Below are 18,871 nucleotides of genomic sequence, written 5' to 3' on the forward strand. Positions count from 1 at the left end.
ATAGAAAATATAAACATCTTAAGTTTAGATAAAAAATAGTTTTTATTAACACAGGTAAACATGACTTTGCATTATTGGCCAAGCTGTGGATTTTGTGGATCCACTGCATTATTTGGCTCAGGTGACTGAAAGAGTGCCACAGAGGGACAGGTAATTGCTAGCTAAGGCTGATGACTGTGTGGTCTGTGGGGTACAGGGGTTGATTAAGAGGCGGCCATAATGGGGAGTTCAACAGAAGGACGTCCAGACGTTTGTACTGTTTCTTTGACTGACGCTTCCCCCACAGTGACCGAAGACAGTTCAGGATACCCACATCTATCAGCGCCTGGGGGACAAACACAGCAACTCAACAGTTAAAAAGAGCTTTTATGAACATACCATGGGATCATCAATTTGGAATGTGTATCAATGATGAAGCTTGCAGACATTTTGACATGAGTTACTAATAACACTGATGATGCTTTGTTCCATTCAAGTGTCCCTGTAAGCCTTGACATTTAGCCACAACATACAGATAATAAATGGAAAACAGCCATTTATTTTATTACATTTATTTACACCTGCTCTTCTCAGAATGTGGCCAAAATGTGAAATCACCTATGTTCTCCTTTGTCTACACACAGCATCTGTTTCAATGTGTTTGGATTGGATAAACTGCGGTGAGCATAATCTAGTGTAATTACATTGCAACATATACTGAGTGTCCCTGAGAGCCATAACACAACATCCATTAAAACACCACAACATTTCTGAATTGTCGTGTTCTCTGAAATGTGTATTGACCCACAGGGCCACCGTAGAAGAACCCTCTGGAATCCAAAAAACAAATGGCAGCTTTAAACAACAGGAGTTTTTCTGCCATGAAAACATGTCACCATTACATTTTACAGCAAGTGACATGAACTTCAAATGACCAAATTCACTTGTTTGTTTATGAAGGAGAATATTTCAAACATTTTGAGTCCATTTGCAGCCTGTAGGGGGTCTTCTAAGATACATTTTGGTTACAGTATAACTTTAATGTTAAGTCATGGATAATCCCTACATCAGTTATATCATGTGACAAAAGTCATGTGTCTCATCTGCTCTGTGTTGGAGCTAATTAATTAAGCTCGCTATTCATGTAAGTAGACAAATACAAATAATTGTCCATGATCACTTACCTCCACAACAAAACAAATGAGTAAGTTGAGAGCAGCCACGGCGACGAGCAGCATTTTAAAACCCATGTCAGTGAAGTTGTACATTTGAAGGTGTTTACAGACTAAAGGCCCAGGATACAACACCAGCCAACTCATCAGGCCAAAGAGGACGAACAGTATACCGAGGAAAATCACTGCAAAGATAAGAAGAACACAAGTCACATCTGCGTTCAGAAACTTTGACACAATTCTATTGTAATATTATATTTAATCCAGCTGACAACAATGAACAGCAGCATCCTTGGAATGACCTACGATTGTAGAAGAGAGGTTTCTTGTGAGGGTAGCCCTTGGTGACCACCACAGCCATGATGATGTACTGGAAACCTGCCACGGCGAACACACTAGCGTTCTCCATGTTGGGCAGATTGGCTGCTCCATAAACCGTTGAATTGAGTGGAATATACCTAAAAAATACAGGGAAGGAAGTTTTACAGTGAATTAAAGTGTGTTGTGTGTAGCTTTGCTCCTGGTCCTTCTTTAAATCTGAGATAATGTATTTTTACTGACCAGTCCTGTGAGGTGGTGATGAAGAGCGCAGACAGCTGGCCCAGGATGACCATGCAGGTGTGGATGAAGATGCTGCCCAGGACAGGCACAGTTATCAGACTGGCTGGGGGTCTGCGGGGGTGCAGTTCCTCACTGGGGCCTCCCCTCCCCATCACGATGGCCAGCACAGACACCACAAAAATGTCACAGACCAGGAACTGCAGGTCCGCCATGCTCGTCTTCATCTGGACACACATCAACAGGTCACATGTTTCAATGAGAGTTCTTCAAGCAATACAAAGAAAAAATCTAAATATAAAAAATATATATATATATATTTATTTCACAAAATCTTTATCTATTTATTTATTATCGAACATTTTTAGATTTCCATACTATCTGATCAAAAGTGGACTTGACAGAGATATGAGTAAGTGGCAGCAAAGAAAAACGGCCACATTGAAAGTGAGGGTGAGAGAGCTCCACTGCTACTCACCGTGTAGAGGGTGAGGACGGAGCACAGCTGAATGAGGCTGTAGAGGGCCATGTATCTGAAGAGACTGAAGGAGGTGACCAGGGAACATCGGCCCTCTCTGCACAGATGAGAGGGGAAAATGTGTTATTGTTTCTTGTGCTACACAAACTCCATAACAGTCCTGGGGTCCGTTTCACAAAGCAGGTTTAGTGAAAACTCTGAGTCTGTTAACCCTGAAATGAGGGAAACTCTGAGTTTTCCGTTTCACAAAGGGAGGTAACTCAAACCAGAGAAAGAGGGGTAACTCCAGCCTGTTTCACAGAGAGAGGTAACTTAAGCTCTCGGTCAGTTACCATGGTAACATACTCTCTGAAACTAACCTGGTCGGGACCAGGTTTTTCTCAACAAACCTCGAGTTTCTCTCTGTCTCCGCCCTCTTTCAGCCACACACGGTATTTGATTTCCTCATTCATTCAGTCAGCAGGCGAGTTTTGGCGTAGTATAGTTCTCATTGATCATTGCAAAAATCAGTCAGTAGGCCTACATTCAAAGTTATATTAGGTGGCGACTATTTTCACTACCATGGCATGTCCTTTTGATAATGATCCATTGGATGAAGGTGCAGCATTACTGCGCAGAGAATTAAATATTCGTCGGGAGATGATTATCAGACGCGCATAGATGTTCTTGCATTTCCAGACAATTATCTTTTTGAGCGGTACCGTTTCACGTCACAGTCCATCATTTACATACACAACCTAATCCGTCCTTACATTTCCAACATTACCAACCGAAGTCATGCTCTCACACCCCAGCAGATATTGTGTGTTGCGCTGCGTTTTTTTGCAAATGGGAGTTTTTTTTATACAACTTCGGAGATGCAGAGCACTTGAGCAAGGCAACTGTATGCAGAGCGGTCACAAAAGTGTGCCTCGCCCTGAAACGGCTATACCCATTTTTATCATTTTCAGCTCCTCTGCCTCCGTTAGAGGTGGCGGTGCTGGGCCACCACCCGTCTGTGTTAGTTTAAATAGGCTTAATTATTTAACAGAACATGATATAGATGAGAAGACATTTATGTGTGTGAAAACAGCATTATGTTGGGGATAAAACAACTGTACAGTCACACAGCCACTTAATATTTACTTTACAATGTAAAACATGATCAAAATGAGGTACCCCCATGAGATTATGCCGAGGTCTAATGTTTTTATGTTTCATCTTAAGCTGCAGCCAAGTGCGCTTCTCAGCCGGGGTTGCACCTAAATGAAATAAATTAATAGGCTACCACTCACGCAGTTTCCCCCTGTAATATTATTGTGATTGCAAAGGACTTCATTTAAAATTACGCATTGACCCGAGCACCAATGTTCTCCCACGCCGTCTCCCTCTCTTTTGCTGCTGCAGCGGTGTTACACTTCCTTCTAAAAACGTGCTCAAACTCACTGTATGAGCGCATTAATATTTACATTTCCAGTGGGGTGAAAAACGTAGCCCTCCTCTTCCCCGTTGCCATGGTGACTCGTCGAATCAGGGCTCCATTGATGCTGTCTTTTTATACTTGTGGTGCACGTGCTTAACTCCAGGTTAAACTACTCCGAGTTGATCAAACTAACTCAAATCAGCTGTTCTGGAACCGAAAACTCAGAGTTTCCTATCTCAGAGTAGATCAACTCAGAGTTCAGGGTTAGACTCAGAGTTTGTTGAACCTGCTTTGTGAAATGGACCCCTGGTTCGGTTGGATTTCATTCTTTTCTAACTTCAAATCTTTAAACGCCTCCTATTTCCTCACCTGATGAGAAGCGGCACACAGCTGATGTTGTCAGTCCTGGAGGTGAAAGGTGAGGCGACTGAAGCCTCGGCTTCAGACAGAGAAACTCCGACATCAGCAGATCTCAGAGCCCCACAGTCATTGGCCCCGTCGCCACACATGCCCACCCGGTAGCTGTATTAAACAAACAGGTTTGAATAATAGTTAGTGTCTCATTTAAAGTCAATAAGTATTAACCAGCAGCACTTTACAATTTGAATTAAAATAATCACAAATACTGCACGGATTTTACATATATCATGCAACTATGGGAAGCCCCTGACTTCTAGTGCATTTGATGTATATCGATTCAAAAAATATACATAAATATATATATACACATTTTCTCTCCAGAAATACATTACTTTTAATTCACCAAAGCCATTAACTTTACACCAGATATGTTCACTTTATGCATGTGTATTTAAGCAGTGGAACTGGTTTTGTTTTTGGTAAATTTTAAGTCTGAGTTTTTACTTACGATTGGACAAGGGAAATGCCTCAGTCTCTGTCCACAAGTACACAGGTATTTCTTGAAACCCAACTTGTTCTATTCGTTTGGGCTTTGGTACACATGTAAACAACATTTTAAGTCACTTACGAAGCTTTTGGAAAAGTCATTTCAGGGTGAAGAAATTCAAAATGTCAGCTTTAAGTGCTTTCGTGTATACAATTTCAGAAAAGAGAGACAAAAAGGCTACAGATTTAAAAAAAAAAACAAAAAAACAATGTTTCATGTTTCACTGCCTCATCATTTCCGTCGTGTTTTCAGGAGGAATTCCCTGATGCCTCATTCGTAACTGGTTCCTGTAACATTCATTATGTAATAGAAACTAAAAGTAAAAGTAAAAATGGTTGATAGTAATTTCTGTAATTAAGCAACCAACCACAGAGGACATGATCTGCTTCCTTATTACAATAACATGTACATGCTCAGTGGACATTAATGGTCTGTGATAAGCATTTTCAGATGTGTTGTATGGACAGATATAAATAATGAAACTGTTAATATCTAATCTATACAGAGATTGTTTTTGCTTTAAAACTGCATTTTTGATCAAATATCTGTGTGCATGTGGACTACGACTCAGACTTTTGTATGTGACAGTTTATCTATTGATCCACTTATCCACATCTTAAGTATTGGAACAGCAGGTTAATTAGGGTTTGATTTTCCCCAATAATCAATTCTCTGCTGCCCTCAGTGTATTTCTGCTCTGCTGGGTTTATTTTTTACTTTTTGTCCTTCCTCTGAGTTCCCCATTGTTCCCCTTTTGTGTCTGGACTCACTCCAGCTTCTGCAGCTCCTTCACCAGCTGGGTTTTCTGATCAGGAGTCATGCGCGCAAATACAGTGGTTCGCAACAAAACCTGCAATGACCAAAAAAGGACGGCAAAGGATCACATCTTGACCTGACTGACATCATACATTCATCATCTTTCTTATTCAAGAGAAAATGGTGCTGGAAATAAAGTCTGTTAGTCTAATGAATCTGTTTGAACCAAAATATAAGTTAATCATTTTCCTTATCACTACTCTCCCAGTTATCATATCCACTGTCAGACCATTCCTGCTGGGAATATATGACACACATTACCTTTGGCAGATACTCGGGGAAATGGTCACAGAGGGCAGCAAAGGACTTGCCACTTATAGCCAAGTGATAGCCAAAACCACTCTGGTACAGGCCCTGAGGGGAGAGCAGAAAGGCATCAATAACAGCGTTATCTAATTAATCATTAAACATGCAGAGTGCAGATGAGGACAAATATTAAGATTCCATTTCAAATCAAACTTTATCATTGTGCCTTTCAGGTCCTACAGCATTGCTGCGTTGAAAAAGATCCCACTCAGTTATGACATATGTTGAAGTTCATTCCCTTAAATATTTATTCTTAAGTAGCAAAATCATGGCTTTAATCCAAACAGCGTCACAAGCACAGAACTGTCACACAGCAACCTTTCTCCTTACAGTTGAGTCTAAGGCATAAACAGAATGAGAAGCAGTGAGTGTACAGGAGTGTTGTGTGTGTGTGTGTGTGTGTGTGAGCAGGACCAACCTGAGTGATGACCTCCACCGAGCTTTGGGCGGCCGTGGCCCCTCCGTCTTCCAGGTTGAACCTCAGGGTGGGCATGGCCTGGGCAGTGTGGGGGGTTGCATTGACGAATATCACCTTCTCATCTGATCCCACCATCCCACAGCTTTTTGCTACATTGACCGCTGTTAAAATGTTGTCTCCTATGTGAAGAAGGACAAAACTAGATTTAACAAGACCTTGATGTCGGCAACTTAATGGTTTTTTATACGAATACAAAACAACTCCCACCAGTAACCATGATGCTGCGAAGTTGTGCAAGTCTCAGGATGTTAATGACCTTGGCACTCTCCGGCTTTACCAGGTTTTTCATCATCAGCAAGCCCAGGAAGTGCATGTCTTTTTCTACCTCCCCTCTGTGAAAGACACACAGCTGTATTACTCTATGTTGTGTTTACAGCGCCATTTCTCGGAAACAAAAAGGTCTCTGCCACGGAGCTAAAAAGACTAGGTTCTCACCGTTCAATGGTCCTGAAGTCTGTGTCACTGTCTAATGGTTTATAGGCAAGTGCAAGAACCCTGAGGCCTTCACTGGAGAAGCTCTGCAGCTTTCCTGAGAACTGCGCCGGCACTGCAAGCATAAAGCATCCCTACTTGACGCTGACAATAATTGACAGGAATTGGTGATAAGATAATGTGCATTTATAATGCTGAACTATACAATTACATGTGAACTAAACATTATCATTTTCATTACTGATACTAAAATACTGACCGGTTTCTGATAGGCAGAGGCTAGCCACCATCTCTGGGGATCCTTTGATGAAAGCGAGAGCCAGGTGTCCCCCGCGGGCCACCGTCACCACACTCATCCTCTGCAGGGTCGAGGAGAAGGCAAACCTCTGCACAATGGCCACCGCCTTCCTCGTGGACTAACAGCAGAATGGAAGGGAAGAATACCAGTTATGTATAAGTGGAAACTCTAGACAGAAGTTGACATATTATGTATAATCATTTATAACAAATTAGCCCCATTGATCAGTCTACATGAGAGTCTACATGTCGGGGTAACTCACAGGTCCTTGAGCTGAGAGCTGTCGAGTTGGAGGTCTCATAACAGCCAAAACTCTGTGGCCTCCAAACTCTGCATCCAGCGCCTTTCCATCTCCCTCAGGCTCCTCAAGTGTCTGGAAAATTAGATACAATGGAAAGATGTGTTCAAAAGCGTTTTGAGTAGTCAGAAAGCACCATATAAGTGCAAGTTCAAGATCTAATACAAGTCTAAGATAATGGTTTGAATTACCAGAAGTTCACATGAAGATAACATATTGTGACAATAGATTGCAGAAGGCATTGAAAAAAACAAAACAATATTTGAGATTTAGGTTTTAAAGTTTCAAAAAGTATTGTTTCAGCACAAATAGTAAACATTTTTGAACAATACTAAGTCCTAGTCAAGCACCTCTTGAAGTAAATAGAATAAGCTTCATGGTGCCATACCCAACCAGTGGACTCGACCATCTTGAGCTCCAGAGGGTCTCCCAGGGGCTGATCTCGCAACAGCGTCACAGTGTGACAGCAGGCCAGGCCTGTGAGCATGTTCCCTGGGGATAGGAGGCTGGGCTCTGGGACCAGCTCAGAAAAACCAGCATGTCCCCCCTCCATCACTCCCCACACATCCAGACCGTCCTCCGTAAGAGTTCCTGTCTGAAGAAACAAGGGTACTCAGATGAAAGGCGACCTCAACATGTCAGGCGGTCACGACTGTCCTCCACACGTCCTCACATTCTCACCTTGTCAAAGCAGAAGACTGACACCTTGGCGCAGATGTTGATGCGTGGCGGACTGATGCAGAAGACACCCTGTCGCTTCAGTCTGCGCTGAGCGTAGATAGTGCCCGTGGTGATGGCAGCTGGCAGGGCAGGCGGCACCGCGATGGTTACGATATCCAGGCTCCTAATTATCAGCTCCTTCCAGGTCACCTGAACACACATTCAGACACAAGTGAGCAATATCTCTTCCATTTATTGTTGCAATGTTAAATATAGACAGGCCAGAAATAGTTTGGTCTTTGCATTGTAGTGCACTTACACCGGATCTGAAGAGGACCACGAAACTGTAAATGGTGCCACTCAGAGCTGCAGAAAGAAGGAAGAGATTGGAATTGCTGTTGAATTATTTTCCAAAAAGTCTTAAGTAACTCAGCAGTAGATAGAGAGAAATTGTGCTTCTTCATAGAGTTTTTAAACAAAATAAGGCCGGTCTCTGCTAAAGCTCTTACCAACACAACCCAGGATGAGCAGGAACTTAACAGAGTCTTGGTAGAAGCGGAAGTTGGTCGGCTGAGGATACAAAATGGAGCTGACCAGGTTACCTTTGGCTGTGAAAAACCCTGTGGAGCAGAAATGAAAAGGAGAACTAGACTGACTTGAAGAACAAATGGTAAGTTTTCAAAGGCGCCATGTGGAGCTTCCTTGTAAACGAACAAAAGTTATGTTTATATTCAGTGTTATTCACTAAAACACATTGTGTGTGTCCTTAAAGTCCGTGTAAAGCAAATTCAGCCATTTTCTTCTAAACACATTAAAAAGGTCATAAATGTATTTCCTTAAAACATGTTAAAAGCCATTCAACCATTTAGAATTTAATTTTGGAGCTAGGCTCACAAACTGTGTTTCAACATTTCTATGTTCAGGATTTAATGGGCGGGTCAGAAATCATGGCCGCGTTAGGTAACGCAACTTTCTCAGAAGGAGTATTGCGCCAGTGTAGGTATCCCCGACAGAAATTGTTTCCTCTGGCCGCGGGAGCGCGCATTCAGTCAGCAAAGGCGGAACAACAGCGCTGTGCTTGCTTTCACCCAAGTAAATTAAAACTAACAACAACTGCATTGTTTAATTCAATGTTCTGATGTTGTAATTATCTACGAGGTTTTGTAACATGGCCCACCCATTAAAATAAATGATTTTATTCTTTTGTACGTCGTACTAGTACTGAACAGAAAAACAAAGGTAATAATTTCCTCATGTGATTTGACATATAACATGCAATTCACGTAATTTAAGTCCTGGTATGGAATTTGTCGAACTAAATAAACGTTGATATCCAAAATCAAGACCACTGTGATTGTTTTCTGGCTTTAATTACGTCTATTAAATCTACTTAACTCGAAATGTACTATATAGACAGATGAAGCCTGACCATCAAATGATTTATTTTGTGTGTTCTCAGATACTACTCTATAACCTCTGTGATTATGAGCAAGTTTCTTCTCTTCAGCCAAAGTTATGGGGGGAAACATATTATTTCAGACTGCCAGAATTTGTATCCAGGTAAACAGTTTCTTTGGAACAAAATGTGCTCATTCATTTATAGGCGAATATAAATCACTTTTTTATCATATTTGTCTTAAATCCAGTTCCATTATAGCAGGTAGTGCACATCCTGACACTGTTAGGATATTACTGTCAGATACTGTTCCTCCTCTGTTCAGTATGAAAGGAGGGCTCACACATCTTTCAAATTCACACTCCTGACTTCTTTCCCCACAACAGATAAGTCCTGTGATTTCAGGCTGATGTCATTAAATTTGACCATTTAAACAGGGGGAACGCATCCTGACAGCTTGGAATATTACTGTCAGATACTGTTCCTCCTCTGTTCAGTATGAAAGGAGGCTCAGACATCTTTTAAATTCATACTCCTGACTTCTTTCCCCACAACAGATAAGGCCTGTGATTTTCAGGCTGAGACCTAATTTTACATACTTGGCCATTTTTCTAATCTTTCAAATTTGGCTCAGTGGTCAATGACACATGTTTCTGTGGTGTGACAAACAAGCTTTACACGGACTTTAACTTCTTACAAATGTGTTAAAAACAGTTCCTTCCTTATAAACTCTGTGCAAAACAGATTTTTTTTATATAGGAAATTTAGAAACCTGCAGAGTTTAGATCCATGCACAAACAAAAGCAACACAATGGTGACCTGAACTTAACCACGCTGTTCAATATTGCTACGATGTGACACAATTTCCAGAGGTTTCCTTTAACCGACAGCTCACTATAAGGTTAACTATTACAGATCATAATTTTCTCGACTCACCAGTGCTTGTGACCACAGCAACAGCACCGCTACCTCCCCGCCCGCCTCCTTTTGCCTGAATGAGCTGGGTGCCACAGAAGAGTGTGTGTCGTCGCTCAGTCTCTGAGCTGTACATCCGCTCAGCAGCAGGCAGTGGGGTTTTCAGCACTGGGACACTTTCACCTGGACACAGGAATGATGTGCTTATATGAATACATGTACTCCTCAGAGACTGTATTTGAAGATTTGCAAATGTTTTTGTCCTGATGCTGGACTGGATTTGATGGATGAAACTGGATTTGGAGAATACACTGATCCAACTTTCACTCTAGAACCATATGTAGCTAGAAAATGGGAGGCGGCATTTTCTTTCTAAGTTGAAGTCATACTGAATTGCTTCGGTTTCACATATCATAGATGCTATTTGGAGCTCTGGATTCAGGCTTTTGTTGCCACATTAACTGCATTTTTCCCTTTTACTGCCCAGAAATGCCAATTTTTGTTCATTTCAGATTTAATTTGGTAAATTGATATACAGAATGTCTGAAGAAATTCATGTACCAATTTTACTGACTGGTTTGAACCCTCACATACAAAGGGAGGAACTAGCACCAGTTTGCAGTCATCTTAAAAAATCACTTTTGACGACCAATTTGTGACTCCAATCAGCCTCAAGGTCGCGACCTGACCCAATTTAAAGTGTTTTTCAAAAGCCTGAAAACTGCTGCAACGCAACATTAAAGTTATTATATTGAGGAAGCCCAGTGAGGTCTGAGGGTGTGTCATGGGCCGAGGGATCAAGCAGATAATCATAGAGTTTAAGTTATAAAATATGACGCATCTTTGCAGCTGCACTCTGCCTGGTGGTTTTGAGGATCACCTGTGAGCATGCTCTCATTCACCAGACACTCCCCAGCCAGCAGGGCAGCATCACAGGGCAGCAGCAGACCTTCCTGAGGGATGATTATACAGTCACCGGGGACCAGGTCCTCCGAACTCACACACTCCTCTACTGAGAAAACACACAACTAGAAATGAGTATCATTTTATGGGTTCAATACAGAATGACTAGACAGAAGCAGTCTGGCTTTTTTTGGCCTATTAAAACACAATTACTTCCTGATTTCCCTCTGTATCTTTACTCAAATTAACAAGAGAGTTAGAAGAGACTAGTACATGTTCAACGCAACACAATTACTGTGCAACTGCAATCTCTACGAACTTTTCCTTAAAATAAACTTTTTTACGTTCCTGCAAATTTCCAAAATAAAATCCTGAAATAATCACTGATTTCATTCACCACAGTGCCACTGATCCGTGAAAACCTTTTTTTAATCCGTGGTTCAGAACATTTGAATTGTAAAGATGTAGAACTGACAACTACAATGCACGGAGAGAGGTACGAGTTAAACCACCACTTGGGAAACTGAAACAAGGTTAGTTCCAGTAATGCACCTATTTATGGAGAACGGATGGCAACTATTATTGTCTACCATCTCAGACAGCACCTGGCTATGGTATCAGCTGGCAACTCAATACCATGTTTTACGGTTTCGGAGGCCCTCTGAATGATGGTTATTTATCACTATATAAAACCATGCCTGCAAGTCAAAACTATTACCCCCCCACCAAAGCCAACAACTCATCAGGAAACTGAGGTGGTCCAGAGTGTTTCGTTAACATCAAGACTGTCTGCTCTCACACTGCACTCTGTAATCTAATTTAATTATTTTCTTCTACATTCTTAACAGTGTTTTTGTTTTGTTTTTTGGTTATTTTGGTTTTTATATGTGTATATATGACTATGTACATGTATATGTATATTGTGTTTCTGTGACTGAAAGTATTGTATTGTATTTTTTCAATAAAAATATTTGGGGAAAAAAAAAGACACTCTGCTCTCTCTCTGCTCACTGCCTTGATCCTTTAGCAGGACAAAACTCTTTCCATGCCAAAAGTCTTAGCTATTCATTTTGTTTCAATAGATCTGCCACTGCAGGACTGCAGGATGAGTGTTAATGCCAAGTGAACAAAATGTTCCTAAAATGTCAATCAAGTATCATATCCACAAAGACAGAGAAGAAAACAACTATAAAAATAATTCACAAAGCATCTGCATATACTCACCTTCTGAGTTTCTCCTTATTGTGACGTTTGTGACAAGCCGTGCCATGCTGCGAAGAGTGACGCTTTGCTGTGGAGGAAGATCAAATAAGGTTTGTTTAACAACTCCTCTAACCATTCTGAGGTCTAAACAAATACATTATCATCAGATCAAGTATCCAACTGTAAGCTCACCTTGCGAATCTCATATAGTGAGATGAAGATAGACCCAATGGAGATGATGAATATGCATATGGCGTAAATATAATAATTATCAATCATCCACAGGGTGATGCTGAATAACTGGAACACATAGAAAGGGTTGATGACCTGAAGATGCAGATAAAGACGGAGACAAAAAGGAAGGCGCAGGTTCAGTTTAGTAAAATATGACTTCACACATTTAAACATCAAAATCAGAGGCAGTATATGAAAGACCGATTTTTTACCTCTTCAAACAGCAGTTTCGTGTAAGGCTTCACAGGCACATCAATAAGATTTGGCCCATACATGCGTCTCCTGAAAGAATTCATGTCATGATTTACTCAGTCTGATGTTCAAGAATAAGTTGATTTCTCCAATCATGCATCCTTTCTAACCTCAAGCTCTGCTCCAGGTGACTCAGGCCCTTTTGGAAGCCATACAGGTTCTTGCAGGTCCAGTCCTCACTGAGGACACTGCAGACCAAGACAGACGGTTTCAAACATTATGGTTAATAAAAAAAAAGGTTAACAGGAAGAAATAGTTGGCTGTCTATACATAAAAAACAAGTTATATTTAAAGATACAGCATGAATCCAGCTGTTCAACATTCAGTGAAATGTCATGTGTTTCTGGGTTTCCTGTTTCAGTACCTAACACGACAGAATGCTCCTTTTCTGTCCAGCCAGATGTAGCGCAGTCCTTCGAACAGGTAGTAGCGTAGCAGGGTTTTCTGAAACACATTAAGGTCACTTTCAGTCTGGGAAAGAAGATCCCTGAGCACATTCATCTGTAAAAACCAACAGTTTGCACCCCCCTCACCTTCTCCTGGTACAGCTGAACTGTATCTCTCCATTCAGTGTCCTCCAGCTCTCCCAACAAGTCCAAACTGAAACGGACAAACAAAGTAAGCTTGTTTACTTTTATCACAATTTTATCAGACGTGTGCATGGTGTTGAAAGGCTAAAAGTGATGAGACATGTAGCTGACCTGCCCTCCTCCATCTCCTCAGTGAGGACCTCCACCACATGCTGCTGGCCGAAACAGTCCTGAAGAAAGATAACACAAAAATGCACAACACAGCACATCTGTGATTGTTGGAAATGAGGCACCTGACCCACCTAGAAAGAAAGCATCTAATGAAGTAAATCAGAGACAAAAAGACAGAATAATGCTGTAGACATGGTCCTCTTTTACATCTTGCACTTGCATTCAGACAGTGACACAACCAACACATATAAGTCTAGGTATAAATATGCTTAGTTCATCTTCAGCAGCATTGAGGGTGAATGTGTGTATGTATGGTAAATGTGCAAAGTGGAAAATTGAATCCACCGTTATACTCCAGTAAGTACGTGTGAATCAGACTGATGGTGGTAATACCAGTCAGAAACTGCTTAAGAAAGACGAAGCATTTCCTCTAAACTGACTGAAATCTATGTTTTAAGGTAGGTATTCTAAATTGCAGCTGCTAGTTCCTCATCATGTGTGCTGATTGTCAAAAAGTACACTTTTTTTGGCCATTGTGGAAAAGACTCTGCTACACTAGTTCAGACATTAATATACATTAGAACTCAAGTGTATCTGTCAAGGTTAGAGCAGTACTTTAAAATCAGGAAGTCGTTTATACATAATTGAACATTAAGTGAATATATAGACTGGACTGAGAAATTAACATTTCCAGTGCAGCTTTTATAATAGCTAAGACAGCTCAATCTAATGTTTTATGAACTGGGCAGTTACTGCCATTATGAGATTGAACTCCGTCCTGTTTGCGTCTTAAAGAACATAAAAAAATGAATGTAGGACAAGGTGGCACACGGGTCAGCTGTAATTCGTGCAATGCCGAGAGAACTCCATTTTCTGCAAGTTTCAAATCTGAGTAGGAATTAATTATTTTCTCACTCTGATTAGCAGAATATCTGCCAAAGCCAGAGGGCAGGAGCAGCAGCGGGCGAGGACACCAAGCCTCGGGCGCCAGTGAAACACAATCAGGAGGAGACCCAAGGACAGCAGGGCAGCCAGGCGACACAACCACACCCGCCAGCGCACCCACTTATACCCCTGAGCATCCTGGTGAGGCAAAAGGAGTCAGACAGTCCCGTCAGATTCAAATACAGGTTAATTTCCATACAGCAGGTTCATTTATCAGCAGTCATACTGAGATAAAAGAAAAGCCATATTGCGGCATAGTGATACTTGAACCAAATGTGGCAGAGATATTTAAAACCACTGGTTCCTCTGAATCTGTAACTATATCAGGGTTATAGGGAGCCATGCACATCTCTAACTTCTAACTTTACACGTGCAGCTGACAGGCGTCATTCTAGGTTTCAATTCAAGCAAGCGAAGCAGACGACCGCAAGCGCTTCAGCCTGTCCACCTGTCAACAAAGACACTTGTCCTTCACATAAAATTGCCAAATTTTACCAACTTTTTTCCTCTTTTCTCGTCTCTTTATTGTAATCTTTATTTGCAACACTTGTGGTCGATTGAGCAGAAACACCGTGGAGGTTCTTACCATGTGTGAATCAGGGCTGAGCAGGGGGTCTCGTGGACTGGGCGAGGGGAGTCCGCTCAGCGGCTCCACCACACTACCTACAGGTTACAGGTTTGGCACCATTAAACACAACAATACCTCTGCTACAACATACACGTGGACTGACGAGCACAATCACACCCTCGGTCAATATTAACCCTCAACTCAGGCTTCTTCATACAGCATCTGTCACAGAAACACTCAGCCTGCAGCGAGGCTGAACCAACACAAGTCAAAACTAAAATAGAGAACAGTCAACAGAATGTGCGAGGTCTGCACATGTTAACAATACATACAAATCAGTAAAGAAAAAGTAAAATCATCAATCAAGCTTTCTGGTGACATGGTTAACCTCACATCTTCTGTATAAGGTCAGTGGTGGAAGATAAAAACGTGGCAGGTTTTGTGTGTACAGTGATAATTTATAGAAGGTATACACTTCACGGCTGAGTGATCAGACACCCCTCAGACCTTATAGCACTGCATTTACAGTTTGCGTCATCGTGGCTATCACAGTGCTTTGGGATGCTCGAGTCATTTAAAAAACCCTCTGTAACAAAACTATAGTCAGATATGTAAGCTAGTGGGAGATTCAAGAGCTGCCATCAACTGTAATAAGGTCAGTAAACCCGACGGAAATCACTTCGAGCTCCTCAAGAAACATTAACTTTTAAAGGGCTGCAGACGACAGTAAAATGCCTCGTACAGCCTTGTAAATTCGCTTTAAACTCATAGCAAAGTCTATGTATACATAGTACACAACCGCAACGCAGTAAAGCTAGTTGTTTGTTTAACCTGATGCTCGCTTCCGCTTCCAAAAGACCTGGAAAAACGTCGAAACGAAACCAAATTCCTTCGTTCGATAAAGACATTTGAGAGGGCACAGAGCTTACCGTCAGTCGAGACCGGAAGTCTTACATAAATATATTCCCAAAAGTGATAAAGTCGGTGTGCCGAGTAAGTTAAAGACGAGAGCTGTCGCTGCTACAGCCCAGCTCCAGTCCGGCTGCGACAGCCCTCTGTGTCTGCGGTTAACCTGCGCGGTGCCTCGAGCGGCTGCCACCTGTCTGAGATACCTGTCCGACCGGCTGTGAAGGAGGCAGAGCTGAACACGAGCCCCGCGGCAGTGTGTGGCAGCACAATAATCCAGGGTCAGAAATGCGGAAAAAGGGACATTTAATAGGTTTATTACAGACTGTTGGCGTGGCTGGCGCTCGCAGACAAATGGACGCTAGACACAAATACAAAGATGGTAGCCCGCGTCTGTTCTGTGGTTTATATCATAGATGCGTGGTTTCTTCATACGACGACGCCGATAAAAACCCATAAAATAGCCATTTCAGCAACACAAAAGTCACAGGTGTCGATAAATCTTTGATAGTATTACTTTCCCGTTATTATTTTTTTGTCATTAAACCATTCAGATGTAAACGAGTTAGTTAAAGGTTTCCTCATGATAACAGATTAAAGTAATGAAAATGTGCATTATTTCTGCCCTGTGGCTGATGAGCTGCTGTATGGACATTAAAGGAGCAATATGTAGTTTTATTGTTAACAATATTAATGAGGTAATAATACAAACTATGTTTTTTTCCCATAACTGAATAAAAAAGCGATTCTCAGAGGAAACTATGGTCCCAAGAACACTGTTTGAAGCTAGAGAGGTGGCAGGGTCCGCCACATATAAACAACGTAAAACAGTATGAAATTGTGTCGTCCTCTAAGGTCAGTTTGTTTATTAAGTTTCAAGATTTTTCTCCTCTGATTTCAAATTGTTCCCGAAAACTACATAATGCACCGCTTATCTACATACACAGCATAATACATTTACGCTGCACAGGGAACCAAAAAACTGAGTCATCTGTTTTTATCAGATGATTGTAGTATAATCATGTGAACGCTTCTCAGGATGTGGGAAACTGATATTTAGCCAGATCACATGCCTGCTTTGTTCTAACTAGGCCAAACTCTACCAAAAGTCACCCAATCAGGTCTGCAATCAAACCTTTTTTAGTTCAAAGTCACAATTTGCTGTGTCTTGCACTATTTGGAATGACCCATCTGAAGAAATGTCTACTTGACAATAAAGCTACATGTTTTCCTTAATGTCCAATTGAAGTCCAGCTGGTTTTAACACAGCCCACTTAAATAGACTGTCTGAACACACACACACAGGAATTTCAGGCATCTGAAAGTCATCCATTATCCTCCTTTTAATTTACCCTTGTCCCAGGCGCCAATCAATAACTCTGTTCAAAAGGACTACCTACATTTGGAAGAGAGGAGGACTCCCAACAATGCCACAAAGGATATTAATCCAGCTGTCCTAAGAAAGTCCAGGCTTGCAGTGTCACTGTCAGCCCGAGCATTACACAAGGGTAAACCTTCTGGTGTGTTGAAAAGGGGGAAATGTGGAGGCCTGCAAATGAATGGACAGGCACAAAAAAAGTCATCTGAGCTGAGGCTGCAGAAAAAAAACAACAACCTCAGCCTCAAATTCTACACCAGCGACGCCAACAGCTAAGGTCAATGGCCTGTATACGCAATGGTTTGGGAGAGACCTTCAGAGTTTAAAGCTGCGCTGATCTATATGTCTAGGTTGATAATGAGGCGCATGACTATGTACTATGTGAAAGGGGACGCTCATAGTGATAAGCCCAAACACAATTACTATTTCAGAGCCTTTCAGCTCCTTGGCACAGTGACTCAGTCTTCTCATCAGTCATCAGTGTCAATTTTGTCCAGCTGTTCTCAGCTAAAAAAGCTTTAATAAACCCACTCTACGCTACCTGACCAATAAAGTGACTAGCCAGTGAACATCAGGGAGCATACAATCAATTATTGCAAATGTAAACATTTTATATATAACAATATACTTTTGACATGTACCTATTCTAATTTTATTTAATTTTTTAAAGAATTGGGACCGAGACATGGACATGACATTTTATTCCCCCTAGAGACCAGTTTGGCATTTCTGCACAGCAGTCACTTATCAGCCTAAGCAATTAGTTATAGCCGATCTGTGCATAGATAATTAAGGCTGATTTACCTCAGATTTACCACTTTAAACGAACCAGTTCTCTGACCAGCAACCCACATGGCAGTAATAGCAGTTATAGCAGCAGCAGTTACTGCTTGTATTAGGACGTGTGTTAGCAGTAGCAGGGCAGCAGAGACGTCCGTTTCTCGAATGAGATGCTATTGTTGACTTAAATGTAATTTGAAATGGATAATTCACTGTCAACTGTGCAAATACAACATCCGCATTGGCCACTAGAAGTGAGAATGTTTTTCTTCAGCAAAGAGGTGGAAACTACCCTTTATATTACACCTCGTTTGTACTGGTAGAGCAGTTGTGATGTAAATTACAGTGGAAGGGTAGTCTTGAAGGGAAATAAAATACTTATTAATTTCTTAAAACAGATTATGTGATTTTCCCCATTGACTGCCAAATGATAACAGTTGTATTAAGGACGGAGCTAAAGCAGAGTTAATTAACCTAGTCTTTCAACACGTACACTAAGCAGTCGTAGCGTTTGTTCATCCCAACAGAGGCCAGAGAAACAGGTACATTTCGTCCGCAGACAGTCAGCAGGTTACTCTGTCACTTATCGTTTGTCAGCACAGAGCAGACTTCAGCACGAGCTACCGCCCTCCGCGAGCTAACGGTTAGCAAACACATCTGTGTAGCGGTACTTCTGCAGGGAGTGAAGGGTTAACGTCATTTAATAGCATTCGGCCACACTCACCACGCCTGTCCATTCTCTGGTCAAGATGACAGCCTGACCATTACCTTCTTTCACACATCGTAGCCGCAATGACAGACTGTCTTCCAGACAGCCAGGCGAGGCTCTTTCAAAACATCCACCAGCTATCTCAGCCACAAACTATCTCTTGCTACGGCAACTCACGTGGTCCATAAGGGTCACAA

At 41.6% G+C, this 18,871-nt stretch overlaps 1 protein-coding gene across 3 annotated transcripts; it reads right to left on the reverse strand.

The window, feature by feature from the left end:
• Window positions 1-18: 18 nt before the first annotated feature.
• Window positions 19-18,851, reverse strand: atp13a2 (ATPase cation transporting 13A2). Of its 3 annotated transcripts, none has more exons than XM_030423329.1 (29): window positions 18,690-18,851; window positions 14,920-14,996; window positions 14,304-14,471; window positions 13,389-13,447; window positions 13,221-13,287; window positions 13,052-13,131; window positions 12,798-12,875; window positions 12,648-12,717; window positions 12,394-12,528; window positions 12,223-12,289; window positions 10,976-11,104; window positions 10,117-10,278; window positions 8,294-8,404; window positions 8,104-8,150; window positions 7,806-7,994; window positions 7,513-7,719; window positions 7,089-7,199; window positions 6,788-6,944; window positions 6,532-6,643; window positions 6,304-6,428; window positions 6,037-6,215; window positions 5,574-5,666; window positions 5,267-5,346; window positions 3,959-4,111; window positions 2,188-2,284; window positions 1,713-1,936; window positions 1,458-1,609; window positions 1,164-1,336; window positions 19-325 (listed from the first exon to the last, which is right to left on the reverse strand). In XM_030423329.1, the coding sequence occupies exons 1-29, from the start codon at window positions 18,700-18,702 to the stop codon at window positions 158-160; spliced, it is 3,483 nt and encodes a 1,160-aa protein (XP_030279189.1). In that variant the 5' UTR covers window positions 18,703-18,851; the 3' UTR covers window positions 19-157. The 3 variants fall into 3 exon arrangements, with proteins under 3 accessions (XP_030279189.1, XP_030279188.1, XP_030279190.1); XM_030423328.1 differs by having other exon boundaries at window positions 10,976-11,107; window positions 18,690-18,850; XM_030423330.1 differs by lacking the exon at window positions 18,690-18,851 and adding an exon at window positions 15,831-16,174 and having other exon boundaries at window positions 10,976-11,107.
• Window positions 18,852-18,871: the final 20 nt, after the last annotated feature.

The sequence above is a fragment of the Sparus aurata genome, chromosome 7, assembly GCF_900880675.1.
Source record: "Sparus aurata chromosome 7, fSpaAur1.1, whole genome shotgun sequence".
In the NCBI taxonomy this organism is placed as follows: domain Eukaryota; kingdom Metazoa; phylum Chordata; class Actinopteri; order Spariformes; family Sparidae; genus Sparus; species Sparus aurata.

Coding starts and splice junctions, on each gene's coding strand:
- atp13a2 (XM_030423328.1), bottom strand. Junction 12,529..12,647: donor CGAAACTGCTGTTTGAAGAG/GTAAAAAATCGG, acceptor CTGCATCTTCAG/GTCATCAACCCTTTCTATGT. Junction 1,337..1,457: donor GAAACCTCTCTTCTACAATC/GTAGGTCATTCC, acceptor TTATCTTTGCAG/TGATTTTCCTCGGTATACTG.